Below are 17,152 nucleotides of genomic sequence, written 5' to 3' on the forward strand. Positions count from 1 at the left end.
TGTTTCATCATTCGTGATTCATGATTAGTTTTTAAGGTGTTTTTAAATATTAGGACATTTAAGTGAATGAATTTATGTATGTAGCTTTCCTCTGCAGTGTGCCAAAGGCTTGCCTCACGCTTCCTGGCTTCATTTACGCTCTCAATCTAGCGTAAATTAATGTGTGGTTTGTTCATCATTTGTGATTCATGATTAGTTTTTAAGGTGTTTTTAAATATAAGGACATTTAAGTGAATGAATTTATGTATGTAGCTTTCCTCTGCAGTGTGCCAAAGGCTTGCCTCACGCTTCCTGGCTTCATTTACGCTCTCAATCTAGCGTAAATGAATGTGTGGTTGTTTCATCATTCGTGATTCATGATTAGTTTTTAAGGTGTTTTTAAATATTAGGACATTTAAGTGAATTAATTTATGTGTGTAGCTTTCCTCTGCAGTGTGCCAAAGGCTTGCCTCACGCTTCTTGGCTTCATTTACGCTCTCAATCTAGCGTAAATAAGGTGTGGTTGTTTCATCATTCGTGGTTCATGATTAGTTTTTAAGGTGTTTTTAAATATTAGGACATTTAAGTGAATGAATTTATGTATAGCTGAATGAATTTATATATGTAGCCACACTGATTGGGTTTGTGTATGTAGCCACACTATGAATTTATGTATGTTTATAGCCAAGCAAAACCTATTGTTTGTAATGTAATCTATTGTTTGTAATGTGCTACTGTCGTAAAGAAAAAAATAATTTGATTAACTGTTAATTTAATAAACATGAATAAACATGAAATGATTTCTCATTGCAAAAAAATTATTTCAACTCAAATAAACTAGTTTACAACAACTTGATAATTCTAGTTTTTGATACAAAGATAAATTAAGTTAAACTACCATGTTAGTTTCTGGTTGCTACAACTTGATAATTCTAGTTTTTGATACAAAGATAAATTAAGTTAAACTACCATGTTATTTTCTGGTTGCCCTGACTTAAATAAAATGATTAATCCAATGATGTTATTTATGTTCATTATACTTGAAAAGTATTGCAAGTTGAACCAACGTAAAAAGATCCATGCAGCACGTTGCCTTAATTATTTTAAGTTGGTTCAACGCTTCAGTTTTTACAGTGTACCCACAGTTACATTTGCAGATGAAACAACACATGGTATCATAAAATGTTATCCTTAATGAAAACGGAGAGGTGGGGGAGAAAAAGCTGTATTCCTCACAAAGATACCAGATACCATTACATAACTCAGGAGTATAGTTACTCTGGCTATGGCTACAAGTGAGAGTACTGGGATGCAGAACTGGATTCAGCGAGACGTGTGTGTGTGTGTGTGTGTGTGGGGATGAGACTTAAGAGAGCCGATCGCTGTGTCCAGCTCAGGTCACATCCTCCTCTCATTTACGTGGGTCCCAGAAAAAGCAATTGCAATCCGCTCACCCAAAACACTTGGAAATGTAAAACGAGTCATATTTCCTGGTAAATTACTGGGATAACCTTTCAGGCACTGCTAGACACGCAGCTACATTCAGGAAAATGTCCCTCTTGAGCCTTTTCTAACATGCCAAGGCAATGCTGCCATAGACGGGCAAGAGCAGATGGCAGATGATGGCAGCAGAGGGATTACGTGTTTTTGTCCCTGAAAACGTTACTGCTTTCACTCTCAACACAGACATACAGGCATTTCCCCTGACATGGTACTATGTCTGAGGTGGAAAATTGGGTTGACAGATTTCCCTAAAATATCGATCCCAGATTCTCTGGTTTAGTTGGATTATAATCATAAGGAATTGGTCCATTAGGTGGGCAAATGGACACTGATCTTACTGGGCACACCTTACTGGGCACACCATACTGGGCATACCATACTGGGCACAACTGGGCATACCATACTGGGCATACCTTACTGGGCACACCTTACACACAGCTGTCGTCCTGAATCAGTCCGACTAAGTAAGACTCAAAAAGAGGGGTTAAGGGATGTTAAAATTCAGCATTTCATGAAGGCATTCTGACATGTACTTCAACCTATCCTCAGTGTGTGGTGGAAGAATTGCTGTACCAAAGAGATTTGAATCAGTGTATTTTCCAAAACGAGTTTACTCACTGCTACTGCCCCACAAGCTTTTCAGGCATCACAATTAGGATGTGGCCATGAGAAAGGTATCACCACAGAAGAACACATATACGACATGGAGACTCACGGGACTGCTGTGTTGAGTTTGTTTCTGGCAGCCAACCACAGCTGCCTAGCAACAGCTCAATCTTCCCACAAATAATTCATCCCCCATCTCATCAGACACTTCAGCAGCTTGTCTGAATAGGCACTGTCATCACTACCATTCTTTGATATGAATGAGCAGTGTTTTTTATTCTGATATGACCACCCTGACCACAACTAAACGAGTTAAGAGGCAATATTAGCAGCTAGAGTGAAGGCTGTGGCCGTTATAGCAATTTTATCTAACAATTATCACCAAAGCCATTTCATTATAAGTTGTGAGAAATGGGATGAGCTTACTACCTGTATAAAGTTGGTGCCAAGAAAGTTCCGGTAAGATGCTCCCGGTGTAACAGGCCATAGTTTACCCCCAGTCCGGACTATACCTAGGGTAAAAGGGGCCTAGGCTAGATTATACCCAGGGTATATTATGGCCTAGGCCAATTAATACTCCGGGCTATAAATAGGCCCAGGCCAATTTAAACCCCTCAAGCCAGATTATACCCCCATATCATCAGTTGTGTTGAGTGATATACAGTACACAAGTACTACTTCATTTTTCAACATTTTATTGAGGGTTTAGCTTCGTCAGGTTAGTTAAGTGAAAAAGCTAATTGACTTAAATCTTAAAACTCTAAAACATAGACTTTTATTACTTCAACCAGAAAAACGATTAGACTTCCACAAAGGTTAAAGATTACTGCGTCCTCGCTACAATATAAACGTTCAAAGTTAAGCTGTATTGATGATGTATTTTAATGGCTGACATAAGCATTCATAACTGTCACTGAACAAACCTTGTTATGAAATGTTTTAACATGAACAATATAAACCGTATACACAGAAATGTAACATTAGGCCGTATGTGCACATAATATAAAAACTATAATGTATCATACACCATCCTTTACATTCTTCTAGTGCACTTATCATTATTTTTCACCTGATCTGATCTTCATCTGACAGCCAGCATTATTCTGGTATCCATGCAGTGCTTCACACTGCCATTAAAGCAAGCTGGTGCTGACGCACAACATGAGGCAATGAAAAATGTAACTTGCAATATATGGTTTATGTGACGTCCCTCACTCATGTGTGTATTGGTGACAGAGAATCGGACCAGGGGTTCTTCACAAAAACGTTACAAATCACTTTCTATCGTAAGTTTTCTAGAGCATCAGTAAGTGCAACTTATATACATTTATATGCAATCAATAATTTGTAAATAAAACATGTTAATTTATTAAAATATCAAATTATTCACAGAGCGCTCCCAAAGCCTGCTTGACTTGAGCGGAGATGGTCTAGGCTAGCTCTAAAGTACGGCACGGGTCGGGTAGCGCAAACGCCCAAAATACTCTGTTACATTTACTCATGTGGTTCCTCAAAATGAAACTTGCCCTTTGCACTTTGATCCTGTAGATCCAGCAGAACAATAACAATAATAGAAAAAACATAAACAAGGATAGATGAAAAATGGTAACAGAAATAAGTGCAAAAAACATAAACAAATAAAACCATTTAAAAAATGAAAGAAATACAAGCAGACAAAAAAGTAGAATAATAACAAATTTCTGTTAAAACACGCTTAAACACATGGCAAATACTCTTCACACAAACATCACACTTATGAACAGCTGATCAGTTATTTCCTCTCATTTTTGGTTATTTTACTGTCGACATCTCAATCTTTCCTGTTGTATAGCACTGACACTGTACAAAAGCTCTAGAATTTCTCTACGATGTCTATTTTGCTAACTAATTTGTTTCTTGGCATAGTTCCTCTGAAAATGTATCTGACATGCTGATGTCAAATGGACTTCTGCTTTCACTTTCCACCAGAGCACTTATTTGTATCCTAGATGAAGAATAATGTTATCTGGTTTTAAGACTCAAAGGTTTAGATAATCAATGGTAGCAACACTCATACATGTGTGGGTTCAAAGCAAATGTTACATTTATTTAAGTGGCTCTGTGTAAGGAAATAAACATTAAAAAACTAAAATATTATATCAAGTATCACATTTATAGTTTAAAGCAATCCATTCAATGGACCAAAAGATGTAAGCAGTCACCCGCTTCCTGAAGGGAGTTGTGGTGGTGGTGGTGGTGTGTAATAGAGAGGTGGCACTGTGGTCAGTTGGTCCAGAAGGAGAACAGGTCATTTGGCAGTCCTGTCTGGTTCAGTCTGTTCCATACCTAAAAAGAAACAAACTGGATGAGATCATGTATTGCTCTTTGAACTTGTCCACCAACTTTTAATTTATACTCCATGTAAAACAGCCAGAGGCCTGGGGAACACTGAATTAATTCTGTAATCTTGCAGGCCTTTTAGAAAAAAATTCATCAACGATGGCTCTGACTATTAAACAAAAGAAAATGAAGTTGGTGACTGCAATGGCAAGATTAAAAAACTGTTGGAGTATATAAATTCAGAAGAAGAAAGGGATTATTGTTGCCATGTTCCTAAAGGAAACACACCTATTGTGGATTACATTAAAAGGTATTTGTATATCTATTCCACATGTAATGCCTTTATTGTCTTAGATTAAATTCCTGAAGACTAACGCAATTAAACACAATTACATAAACGCTATCACAATTGCAATAGTGTTTCTATGTTGCAATTTGATTCTAACCTTGTTTCTGTCTTGTAGGAAAATAGAGTGTTACAAAAAGCATGAGATTCTGGATGTTCCCTGCAGTATATCACTCATAGGAACCACAGGAACAGCCAGAATCTTGTGCTTTCAGTAACACACTATTCTCCTCCAAGACCAAAATATGGTTAAAATCAAATTGTGTGCTGCAAGTGGTAAGAAAGTAGGCTACTCATTATCACCATTATTAATACGGTCACGAAAGCCTGTCCATATCACACAGTGGCGGTCCGTGCATTTCACGACTGGGCCTTCAGCGATGTCCTACACGATGTTAAACTGAGTGAATCCACCTCCTAATACCATCATTATGACGCCATGGCTCTCGAACCATTATATTTAGGCTATACAGAAAGGCAGTATAAGTGAGCATTGCATCACCTTAACATAGTCGAGTACAACAGACTTTATTAATATTTACGGAGCTTTTAAAATCAATACACCCGTATTAACAATACATTAAGAGTAGTAAACTCTCAGTTATATGACCGCTTGGATATTACTGTCACAACTTAAAAATAAAAGGCAATTTTCAGGGATTAGTCTACAAAGTTTTATTAAGTCCACCGAAAGTAGCCTATGTGAGCTTAAACAAGTTTGTCCACTAAACATCGCATTGTCCCACCTGCAAAGCAGTTTCATTAAACTTCCCATCCTCACGATATCCAGTTTTTCTTGAAAGTTCCGTCTTGAACATGGCGTTGTAATTGTATCAAAAACTGGAATTATCAAGTTGGTGTAAACTAGTTTATTTGAGTTGGTTAATGTAATTATATTTAGTCTTACCAATTGAAACAACTAGCATAATAAGCACTGAAACCGATGTAGGTCGTTTTCGCATTAGCCAGCTAAACTGAGCACTGAAGCACTGCACCGGTCTGCCTCAGTATCCAATGAAAGGACGTTTACGTGTCACGTTCAACGCGAGGAAAGAAATCTTCCGGGCCTTCTAGAAGGCCCAGTGTCGCCAACTCGAAATCTGATTGGTTTTCACAACTGGCTGTTTCAGTTCATTTAAGTTGAATGAACTGAAACAGACAGTTGTGACAACCAATCAGATGTACACGGGCCTTCAATGTGAATTCTGAAGGCCTCAGGGAAGAATTCTGTTCTCGGGGAAGGTTTCTCGGAGCGTGGCAACACATGATAGCTGAAATATGATTGGATGAAAGCTCTAACATAAATTAACAACGCTGGAAGCTATGAAATGAAGATAATGGACTATGGGGAATAATTGAATACATATTTATTAGTGCTGTCAAACGATTAAAATATTTAATCGCGATTAATCGCATTTTTGTCATAGTTAACTCAAAATTAATCGCGATTAAATTAATCAAAATTAATCGCGATCACAAATTGTATCTATTCTAAATGCCCCTTCAATTATTTTTTTTCCATCATTTTTATTTTATTTTAAGGCTGTTATCAACATGGAAAAGTGGATTGGCTTGCTTTAAGCAATGTTTTATTTTATTGAAAAACAACATTGACAAACAGGGCGGTACAAAATAAAATTATAAAGTGCACATTTAAGATAAACATGGACTCAGCCTATAGTGCAGTTAAACCATGGCTTAATATTTTTTGCTGCCAGCTGCCTGTTGACATTTTCAGACAACAGTGAAGCTCGCTTCTTTTGCACAACACAACTTTTAAAGGTAAACTTTCTATTCAGAAGCTTTTTATCATCCATTTCGCTGTATCGCGCTCATAATTCACTCAAACGTGACGTTAGCCTACTACAAAGTTTGGGAGGGCAAAATAACGTTGATCTAAAAAAAAAAAAAAAAATTTTTTTTTTTTACATCGCGTTAATCGCGCGATAAAAAAATGAACGGCGTTAAAATGGGTTCGCGTTAACGCCGTTAATAACGCGCTAAACTGACAGCACTAATATTTATGAAAAGAAAATATTAAAATTAAATGTATTTTATTACATTTATTTTCTGATAATGTTTAGGCCAGCAGAGAAGGCCTTGAAGGCCCTGACGGACCACCACTGATATCACATGATTGTTGCCATTATACCACATAGTTCACATTGTAAAAGAAAATTGACAGAGAAACAGAAAAGTTAGTTTGCATTTAATATGCCCCCCAAAAATATGCTAGTGTGTATGTACGTATATTCATGAAAAAAAAAGTTGAAAGAAGAAAAAAACATGCTTGTGTCTTTATCAATATGCTCGATAACTGCAATCATGATAACAGTAGGCCTTAATAAAAACAATAATTTAATAAAAAGAAACATTAATATTCTTACCTTGTTTAGCTTTTGCTGTCCTCTTCCTTCTATTATATTTTAATATCACAGCCCCAGTTGTCTTTTTCTTTGACCACAATCAGTGTCATATGACGATGATCCTTCTCTAAGGACGACTCTGTTTCGACGGCCTGGTCTGACCTCTCTAAAAATCAATTAATACAAAACAACACACAAAATTAAATCAAATATTGAAAAGGTGTGAGTTTGTATGTGCATAAAATATAAGAAAAGTTATTTAAAAAATACATTTGTATGCTCGTATTTTTATCAATATTCTCGACAATTGCAATCACGATAACAGTAGGCCTCAATAATTATAATTGAATAAGAAACCCTTACCCTGTTGAGCTTTTCTTTTCCTCCCACTTTGAATATATGCCAGAGCCCCACATGTAGCAGCTAGGACTGCAACTCCAGCTATGATACCAGCTACAATGGCAACAGTGCTTTGTCTTTCAACACAATCAGTGTCATAAGAAGATGATCCTTCTCTTAGGACAACAAGTCCATTCAACTCACACCTACAGAGATCACATACATTATTACATTTTAGATACACAAGTAAATCACTTAATGTATAATCCTTGCATAAACATTCCAAGTGAGTGAACGTACCGTGTGTGTGGTCTGCAGGATGTGAATGATCCATCTGAGTTTGTGTCGCCTACACAGTTACCACACACAGTATCTGTGGATGCTGTACCTGCATGGACACACAGAAATAAAGGAAAACACACATAATCCACTATGGACACATGTTGATGGTGATGGTCATTTTTAATAACACAGATGAATGGAGACTCCGTCAGAGAATGGTGTTCAATCAGGAACAAGCTTTTATTCTTTACAATGATGCGCATCAAGGGAGAGAAGCAGGGACGTGCACAGGAATTTTGAAGGGTAGTTGCTCTGCCCTGGAAAAAAGCGGCAACACGTACATTTTTGTCACCAGCGCTGCCAGTCCCCGTCCCCTGATCGCACATTTTTGCCAATGTCATTTTAAACTCTCACTAACCGTCGCTGCCACGCCCCTGTCCCCTGATTGCAAATTTTGGCAATATCATTTTAAACTGTCACTAACCGCTGATGCCACGCCCCCGTCCTCTGATCGCAAATTTTGCCAATATCAATTTAAACCGTCACTAACCGCCGCTGCCACGCCCCCGTCCCCTGATCGCATATTCCGCGATTTTTTAATCTAGGCATGTATGAATTCTGACGAATAATGATGAAGAAATAATGATTCTGATTCACAACTCTTTTTAGTGGCTAAATATTACTGTAACATGTTGCCTTTCTTATTTCCTGCATCAGTGTGTGTGTGTGTATGTGAGTGTGTGTCTATGTGTGTGTGTTGTGTGTGTGTGTGTGTGTGTGTGTGTGTGTGTGTGTGTGTGTGTGTGTGTGTGTGTGTGTGTGTGTGTGTGTGTGTGTGTGTGTGTGTGTGTGTGTATTTACCTCATCTTCTAACTCTGTCATTCTGTCTCCATAAGGTAATTACAGAGGATTGTCTAACCTGTCTGGTTGACGTACTGCCCAGGTGAGCACTTTGTGTGTTCCACAGCTCCTTGGCAGCCATCTTTGATTGGGTCAGTACAGTAGTGACCTTCAAGAGGCTCACAGAGTGTGTCTGAAGTGGAGCTGCACGCCCTCTTCACTCTTAGACCTGCACCTATACCAGGATATACAGTGATTATAAAATTGATTGAAAAACATTTAAAATTGCAATCAACAGTGCAAATAATTGACATAAATGATAAACAGTACATAGAATGCACAAAAATACATTAATAAGGAAGGCAAACCAAAACTGCTGCAATATTTGACTTACTCGAGTCACAAACTGTGCAAGATCTACAGGACCCCGGTCCATTGGGTGCATCAGTGTAGGTAGATGACGGGCATCGGACACATAGTGTATTGATGAACTCATGGCAGGGTTCCAATACATAAGTACCTTTAATGAATAAATAAGTAGTTAATACGTAAATCAAACATGGGTTCATCTCACTGATGCAACATGAAGAAAGCTCTAATGAAGGAGCAGGTCATGTACTATGACACAGTTACTACTGCTACTTACCAGGACCACACATAGGGCAGCATTCCTGCCCTATAAGATATTCAGATCGACCACAGGCAGGAGAGACCTCAGACACGGCCAGCTGGATGATCAAAACTATAATCACCAACTTCACCATGATTTCCTCATCAACTTTGGGTCCAACAAAAGTTTGTGTCCCACAGTTTCACAGATGCATCTGTCAAACCAATGAGGAGATAGAGTTTATTTCATTGCCCTCCTAATTCTCTGATGTCTAGTTTCATTTGTGCCTTTCTAACGTGAGGGCTCTTTACATAACTGTAATACCACCTCCTGCCAATGCATAAGTGTCAGATTGGTACAAGTTAGAACGAGTCATATGGAACAGTTATCAAAATAAGCTTTATTGGCCAGGTATGTTGACACCTACAAAAAATTGTGTTTATTGTATATTGGTGTAAGCGCCACCAATGACCAGACACTACATGATATACAGATTAGGTACATATAACATACTAAAAGAAACAGGCAATATCCTGTACATTAAGTTTAAGTGTGAACATTAAACAATAGAATGCATTTGTATGATAGAGGCCACGGGGTATTTTACAGTTTATATGCCACACAATTTAGTATGATATTAATGTAATAGATAATAAAACTAGAATTATGAGAATAGGTACATCTCAGTAGGTGTCTCTGTTCTCATGTTTGATGGCTGTGGCATACAGAGGGGCTGCCAGAAGGGAAGAAGTTGGAAGAGGTTGAGTTCAGGGTGGGAGGCGTCTGTGATTTCTTTTGCCTGTTCCTTTTAGGTGTAAAAGTCCTGTGGGGTGGGCCGGGGGCACTGATGATCTTTTTCACAGCCCTTACTGCAGTCTGTTATTTTCCTGTTTAGTGGCTGCTCCAAACCAGACTCTGATAGATGAGACTTGATGACTGTGGTGTTAAACTGCATTAGCAGCTTCAGTGGCAGGTTAAGTGGAACTTTCACTTATGATATGCATCCTTTTGGGTAAGAACACATTTCTGGAAGTTGATGAGGAAACTGTTGCTGCTGCTGCAGTTGAGCATTTTACTGTTGAAATATTGAGGGACACTGATATAGGCCTGGTATTAATTGCTATTGATGCTCACCTCTGTTTCAGATACTTTGAGTCTCACCTGTAATTACCTGACATTACCTGCAGGTTCCCGACGCCTTGTGTCCACATCCCTCTGACTCTCCCCCTCTCACACACTCTGCAGCTGTTTCCCTGGCAGCAGGACATACTGCTCACACTCCACCTACCCTTTCCCATTTATACTAATAAAAAATATAGATCTAAATTAAGTCTGGGGTTTTGTGATCTCATTATGTTGCTTCCCTACGACCCAGGGTTATAACAACATCTATGACCAAGTCAGTGACTGGTTGCTGACATAAGACCCATGTGTATTTCAGGTGCAAGGTAACCTCACACCTGAATTTTGCTTTTAATTCTTCGTTCTCTCTGACTAATTGAAATATCTCCTAGTTGCCCGGGCAACTGCCCGTCTGCCCTCCTTGGCTCAAACTGCCCCTCCGAGGAATTATTATTTTTTTAATAGTAATAGAATAACGGATGCAGAATTTTTTATGTAGGCCTAGATTTTAAAAATCGGCACCCACATATGTCTATCGTAAAGTAGCTAGTTTGGGAAAGCCCCCTACTCTGTTAACTGTAGAAGCGGTGCTGCCAGCGATCGCCATCTGAGAGCCTGCATTTTTGCCCGGAGAGACGGTCACGGTTGTCCTGTGTGGCTAAATCGATGCGCATCTGCTTTGACGTAATAAGAAAAGGAGATTTAAGATATAGAAATGAATAACAAACGAACAATCTTCAACAAGTTATATGAAATTAATTAAAATCTTCATACATCCAGGTTCAGTTTGCTAAGCTTAGGCAGCTAGTTTGCCTACCAGACAACCAGCCCGTTATCACATGCTCATTTTTTGATAGGAAAACTAAACTAAATGTACATGTCTACTGGTTAGTTTCTTACATTTCGTTTTAACAAGAAGAATAAATGATGGAAGTAATGCATCACATGAATTGTTTCATTCAAAGTGGTTAAATGCCTAACTCCTATCACTGTTTTGGGTGTTGTTAAGGTAGTGTGCGGTAGAAGCTATGCCTAGGGAAAAGAGAAGGATTCCGGAGAATGAAGCAGCTTAAGGAGCCAGCCAAGGGGAGCACATCTTAAGGGTTCGATTACACATAAGCATTTTTGTAAAAACGGGACGCTAGAAAATGCATCGATTCCTATGGTTTGGCACGCTTGGCGTGTGCGCCTTTTCTCCACCACGCGTTGCGTCTTTGTAGCGGTTTTTAGGTGCGTTTAAAAGTTGAACTATTCTCAAATTTCCAGCGCAAGGCAGGGAAGCGCACCGCTCATCAATGTCACACTCGGCCCAGGCAGCCAATCAGATCAAGCTGGCTTAACTACTTTATCACTTATTTGCTGTTTTGATGCTGGAAGATGTGGTATGATTAAGCAATATAGCACGAGTGGGAGTGGGCTTATCCCTTACCTAACCCACTTCCACGAGTATTGCTTTTATAAAACAATTATACAGTCATCAAATTAACATTAAACATGAAAAATAGTTCCATTTTCAACGTCAGAATTTTGAATGAACGGTTTTCATCAATGCGCTTTCATCGCGGAGTGATTATTATTAGCTGTGAAAAGTCTGTTTTGGCCACCGCACTTTGACAAGGCATTACTGAAGCGTCTGCGCCTGTAAAAAGACGCTTAGGGTTCAAATACACATACGCGTTTTTTTAAAACGGGACGCGAGAAAATGCATTGATTCCTATGGTATGGCGCGTTTTGCGTGTGCGCCCTTTCTCCACCACGCGTTTAGTCTTTGTAGCGTTTTTTAGGTGCGCTGAAAAGTTGAACTATTCTCAACTTTCCAGCGCAAGGCAGGGAAGCGCACCGCTCATCAATGTCACACTCAGCCCTGGCAGCCAATCAGATCAAGCAACAGGCGGGCTTAACTACTTTACCACTTATTTCCTGTTATACACCCGCAACCATTCAGGGAGCATGAATTGCTATGAGTAAATTTTGCGCAACAACGTAACACCAACACAGAAGCAAGCAGGGGCCTTTAAAGGCGGCTGCTTGGTTCTGTGTTGGGGTTAATTGTTAGGCAAAATTTACTCATAGCAGTTCATGCTCCCAATAGTCAGGTGGCTTAATGCACAATTCAGGGTCGATCGTGACCGGGGTGATAAAAGCATGAAATTTGGCACAGAGTTAGCTTTTACTCTACCAAATGATATTAGAAGGGGTGTCCAAGTGAAACTGCTAGTTTTTTCCTTTTAAGGAGATTTTTAGTTTTGACCGATATCAAGATGTGTTCCCTGTGGTGTGATTTTCAAAACTGTTTTTTTTTTGCCTAGAAATGCTCACCAAATAAGTAATAAAACTGTTATTCATGCATGTTTGTGTTTTCTAGTTTGTTTTTTATATGTATTGATTTAAACAAAGTAGCAAAATTAAAATAAACAGACAAAAATACCATGCGCGAGCTCATCCTAGATTGCGGAATGACGTCATTTGGTAAAATTTTCAAAACAGTTATTTTACCACCATTTAAAAAAAAAAAGTTGCATTTGGTCTTGTATATGTATACATACTAGGCTACACAATAATATTAGAAGGGGTGCCCAAGTTGAACTGCTTGTTTTTCCGTTTTAAGGAGATATTTCAAGAAATCAAGATATGCGTTACCTATATGGCGCCTGCAGCCGTACGGCTGTACGCACTGTGCATACCTTCTGCTACGGGAGAAGAAAAAAAAAAGATTATTATTTGGTGAGCATTTCTAGGCAAAAAAAACGTTTTTAAAATCATACCACAGGGAACGCATATCTTGATATCGGTCAAAACTAAAAATCTACTTAAAACGAAAAAACGAGCAGTTTCACTTGGGCACCCCTTCTAATATCATTTGGTAGGGTAAAAGCTAACTCTGTGCCAAATTTCATTATTTTATCACCCCGGTCACAATCGCGTTGTTAAGCCACCTGACTACAAAGGCTGCGTGTGTTGTCATGAGCCTGCCATTTGCTTGGCAGATAGAAAGCTGTTTCCCTAACAGAAAGTCTGAAGCTCGAAGTTATTTTCAAACCTTTGCTTGGGTAGTAGAGATGCGCGGGTTACCCAATTACCCGCGGGCCGGGTGGGTTGGGTAGCAGTTTTCTCTAAGTATCGCGGGTTCGGGTGGGGCGGGTCAAAATAGTCAAAACCCGCAACCCGGAACTTCCAGCGAGCGTGCGTTCAGTTCGGCAGGGCGTGTGTTGGACGCGCGCAGAAATAGGCTAAACCCAGACACCGTTGATGCCATCCTATTTCTCCACAGTGCTTCCAAACAGCTGACATAAAACAGTGGACCAGTAGTTCTATGTAGCCTATCATTTTTTTGAGTTTTTATTTTGTAGAAACCTAGTGGGCTACTTGTTATTAAGCGGCTGCTCCACTTTTCTTTAGACAAAATTGCACTAAAAAGTCGTTGTCATAGCCTATTATGGTTACATTGCGTTGATGTAAGTTTATTTATTTATTTATTTTATTTTGTAGGAACCTCGTAGTCAGGTGAACTATTGAGTATGCTACTTGTTATGAAGTGGCTGTTCCACTTTTGTTTTAGAGTCTAGTTAATCAGATTGTCATATAGGCTATCTGGGCTACATTGCCTTTGATAGTTTTGCCAGTTAGTGCGTGTGCATTGACTGCGCTATGTGTCTGTTTGTCGGAACATCATAGATAGACATAGACTATGTCTTCCACGCATTTGTTAACAGTTCTTCAATAAATAATTGCGTAAAACTGTCGTTGTTGTTGTTGTTTGATGTAGACCTGCCGTTGAAGTTTCACAATAATTCGAATTTAGCGCAATCCTTCTCAATTAGTTACGTGTTGAATTAGGCATAACCCTCAGCCCCAGGCTTTTTATTAGTGTGCTTGCCCGAAGGGAAGCACAGTATTGTTATCGTCAAGTTTTCTTTATTTATTTATTCTCCCCGTTTTTCTTGCAGCTAACTCCTCCTCGCCCGTTTGAGCTAGAGACGCCATTCAAACACCAAAATGTCCGGCCCGATCCGGTGCAGGTTGCTATGACTTTTCGTGGCGATACTCTTTGCCACTCCTTTTTTATCCCTCTTTTTCATCCCCTTTTTCTCTCATTGACTAACATGGGGAAGGTTGAGCCATTGTGACGTCACGCACTCTAGCCAACTGACATTAGATCAGTTGACATAGGAGAAGCTCTCTTAATGCCAGAAGTGGTTAGATAGAGAGTGCAAAATATTAAAACGAATGTAGTGGCAACAGTTTCAGGTACAGTTTATACACCCGCTCTAACAGTGTTAACCAGTATGTGAGTAACGTGGGTTTTATTAAGGCATAGCGTGTGTAATGTGTAGCTATTTCATTCCGTTTGTTAACCTTTCCGGCTGTCTGTATACCAGCAGCAGAGCGGAGCATTTCACTCCCCTGCAATCTCGGAATGAAATAGCTACACAATACACACGCTATGCTTTAATAAAATTCACGTTTTACGAGACACCAACAGAGGCACAACCGACAAGTCTTACCATTGAAGATCTTTGACGTTCGGTCTGAAACTTCATCCAGCTATCCAGGTTAATCCAAGTTGTTATGGAGAACGACAGTTGCATCAATCATATTTCATTAAAACTTCACACTTCTTACATTGGACATATCCACCAGCCTAATTAGAATCTGCATTGTCTACTGAGCAGAAAATTCTCCATACAGTAGATTTCCCTTCGTTTAGTATCATTTTAAACTTTCCAGATGACTGTATTGCCCTCGCTCGTCAAGTGATACGTGTCCAGAAACAAGGCTCCTTTGACTGGATAGCCAGAGCTAGCATAACTGCCATTGAAATCCAATGGTAATGCTACCTAGCTAGGTATGCTAATTGTCGGTATCCATCGTTAACTCGCTAATCGTTAACCATCATGTCACTGGCTTTAATTTAAGAATGGCATGTTAGTAGTACATTTAGTAGTACATTTAATATCAGTACACTTGATTCATTACTGCTGATGTGTTACTTATATATGTTACTTATTAGCAGCTAGCTACCTAGCTAGCCACTGTGTTCCAGTGTGTTTTCAGTTAGCGTTAGCGGCAAGCTAGCTGCTGTAAAAGTTGAGTTGAGCTTCAGTTAAGACGCTGCGTACCGTACTTCATCATCACATTCGATTATTTATTACAAACAAATTCGAATTCAGCTGTAGGCATGAGACCTGTATCTTGGAGACTAATTGCATCCACAATGTAAGTACTGCAAGCTAGACTACTATGCAGTTGACACAACACAGGAGGTCCCTGGGCCTGAGAAGGGAAGGGAATGAGTTTAATGTGGCTATAATATGGAATTTTAAATGTGCCTAAAACTAGACTAAATTGTAATGAGTTTTCGAAAACTAGACTGAAACTAAGAAGGATAACTATGACTAAATGTGACTAAAACTAATATGCATTTTTGTCTTAAGACTGAATCTAAAAATAGCTGCCAAAATGAACACTGAGATAGGGGACCCCTTAATCTGCAATTCATGGTTGCTAGCTCTAATCAGATGTACTACCTAGGCTTATAAGAGAAGACTAACTTTGTATGGCAACGAACACCAATAACTAGAACTAATTTGACAGACTATAAACCAATGTGATACACGTGCTCTCTATCTATACAGTAAAAGTGTTGCTTACGTTTGATACTACACCTACAGACTAACTCTAACTGCATTAAGTCTAACATATAGGCCTATCTTACAATACACTTTAAGTAAAGCTGGCTATGTAACCGCATTCATTCTAATATTGTTGCAGAGATGTTTCCTTTTACCAAGATAGCAATTTCAACAATTCACTTAGCTCAGTAAGTCAGTATAACGAAACTCTGAGATACCCTCATATGTCTAAACGTCAGTGGAGCCAAAATATAATGGTTGAGCTTGGTTGCTTGCTAAAATATATTGGAAGAAGGCCCCACTACACTGATTGAGTAGATGTAAATACATGTTAATTCATAGGCACTTGTTCTCTCTGTCACAGAGCAAGCACACTCTCGCAGTTCGTTCACGAAACGCATTCTAGTTTTATTTGTTGTTATTATTATTTTATTTTTTTTGCGGGTCAAATTGGGCGGGTCGGGCGGGCCGCTTCAGACTTCCCCACGGGTCGGGGGGCGGTTTGGAAAATTTCTTGGGTCGGATTGGGGCGGGTGTTAAAATAACGCCCTCTCGCGCATCACTATTGGGTAGCACTGTTAAACTGAGCAGACATGCAGACTACATTTTAGTAATCTCATCACGTAACATTCGTTTCTAAAAACAATCACATAGTATTGCATGTTTTACTGTGGTAGAAAAAACGTTAGCTTAATGCTAACGTATATGGGAAATCCTATAGACACCGCGCTAGGTATTAGCATCAATTAATTCACGTTGATGTTTAATTAACGCGGTAGTCAAAGTAACAATCTCTTGAGGATTGGTATTAAAACTATATTCCTATATAGGCTACAGCTCCTGTCCAATTTACGTGTAGAATAGAAGCATTCTCCTCTCTTTCAGTTTCAATATCCCCTGTTCAGACCAAGAGCAGATTTATCATGTCCACAAAATGCCACTTGTTGCTCTCCCATGTACAACACCCCACTGAGTAGTGTGTTCGTGCCCTCAGAGTGTCTAAGATAAGGAATTGAAAGACGTTCCTCTATTTTAAACAGTGGTGGTGACGCAGAAATGTTACTTCCCGTTTGAATTTAGGCTACGGCGATACATGTCATAGTCTCAGGATGTATAATCACTTAGCATTAAGTTATTTAGGTGTTTAATATAATAGCGTCTATTTCATTGCCCACATCAAGTAATCTCTTACAATGAACCCAAAGAA

General features: G+C 39.1%; 1 protein-coding gene across 1 annotated transcript; it reads right to left on the minus strand.

Moving 5' to 3' along the window:
• Window positions 1-3,883: 3,883 nt before the first annotated feature.
• On the minus strand, window positions 3,884-9,365 carry LOC308361293 (tumor necrosis factor receptor superfamily member 14-like). The gene is made up of 7 exons (XM_080833589.1): window positions 9,227-9,365; window positions 8,975-9,100; window positions 8,660-8,815; window positions 7,759-7,846; window positions 7,483-7,664; window positions 7,141-7,285; window positions 3,884-4,413 (listed from the first exon to the last, which is right to left on the minus strand). The coding sequence occupies exons 1-6, from the start codon at window positions 9,342-9,344 to the stop codon at window positions 7,173-7,175; spliced, it is 783 nt and encodes a 260-aa protein (XP_080689715.1). The 5' UTR covers window positions 9,345-9,365; the 3' UTR covers window positions 3,884-4,413; window positions 7,141-7,172.
• Window positions 9,366-17,152: the final 7,787 nt, after the last annotated feature.

The sequence above is a fragment of the Sprattus sprattus genome, assembly GCF_963457725.1.
Source record: "Sprattus sprattus genome assembly, chromosome: 2".
In the NCBI taxonomy this organism is placed as follows: domain Eukaryota; kingdom Metazoa; phylum Chordata; class Actinopteri; order Clupeiformes; family Clupeidae; genus Sprattus; species Sprattus sprattus.

Excerpts from the sequence above, each read along its gene's own strand:
- LOC308361293 (XM_080833589.1), bottom strand. The coding sequence starts at position 9,344 with ATGGTGAAGTTGGTGATTATAGTTTTGATCATCCAGCTGGCCGTGTCT. Across the intron at positions 7,847-8,659 it reads GCAGTACGTCAACCAGACAG|GTACAGCATCCACAGATACT; the intron begins GTTAGACAATCC and ends GTGTCCATGCAG. Across the intron at positions 7,286-7,482 it reads GAAAAGAAAAGCTCAACAGG|AGAGGTCAGACCAGGCCGTC; the intron begins GTAAGGGTTTCT and ends ATTGATTTTTAG.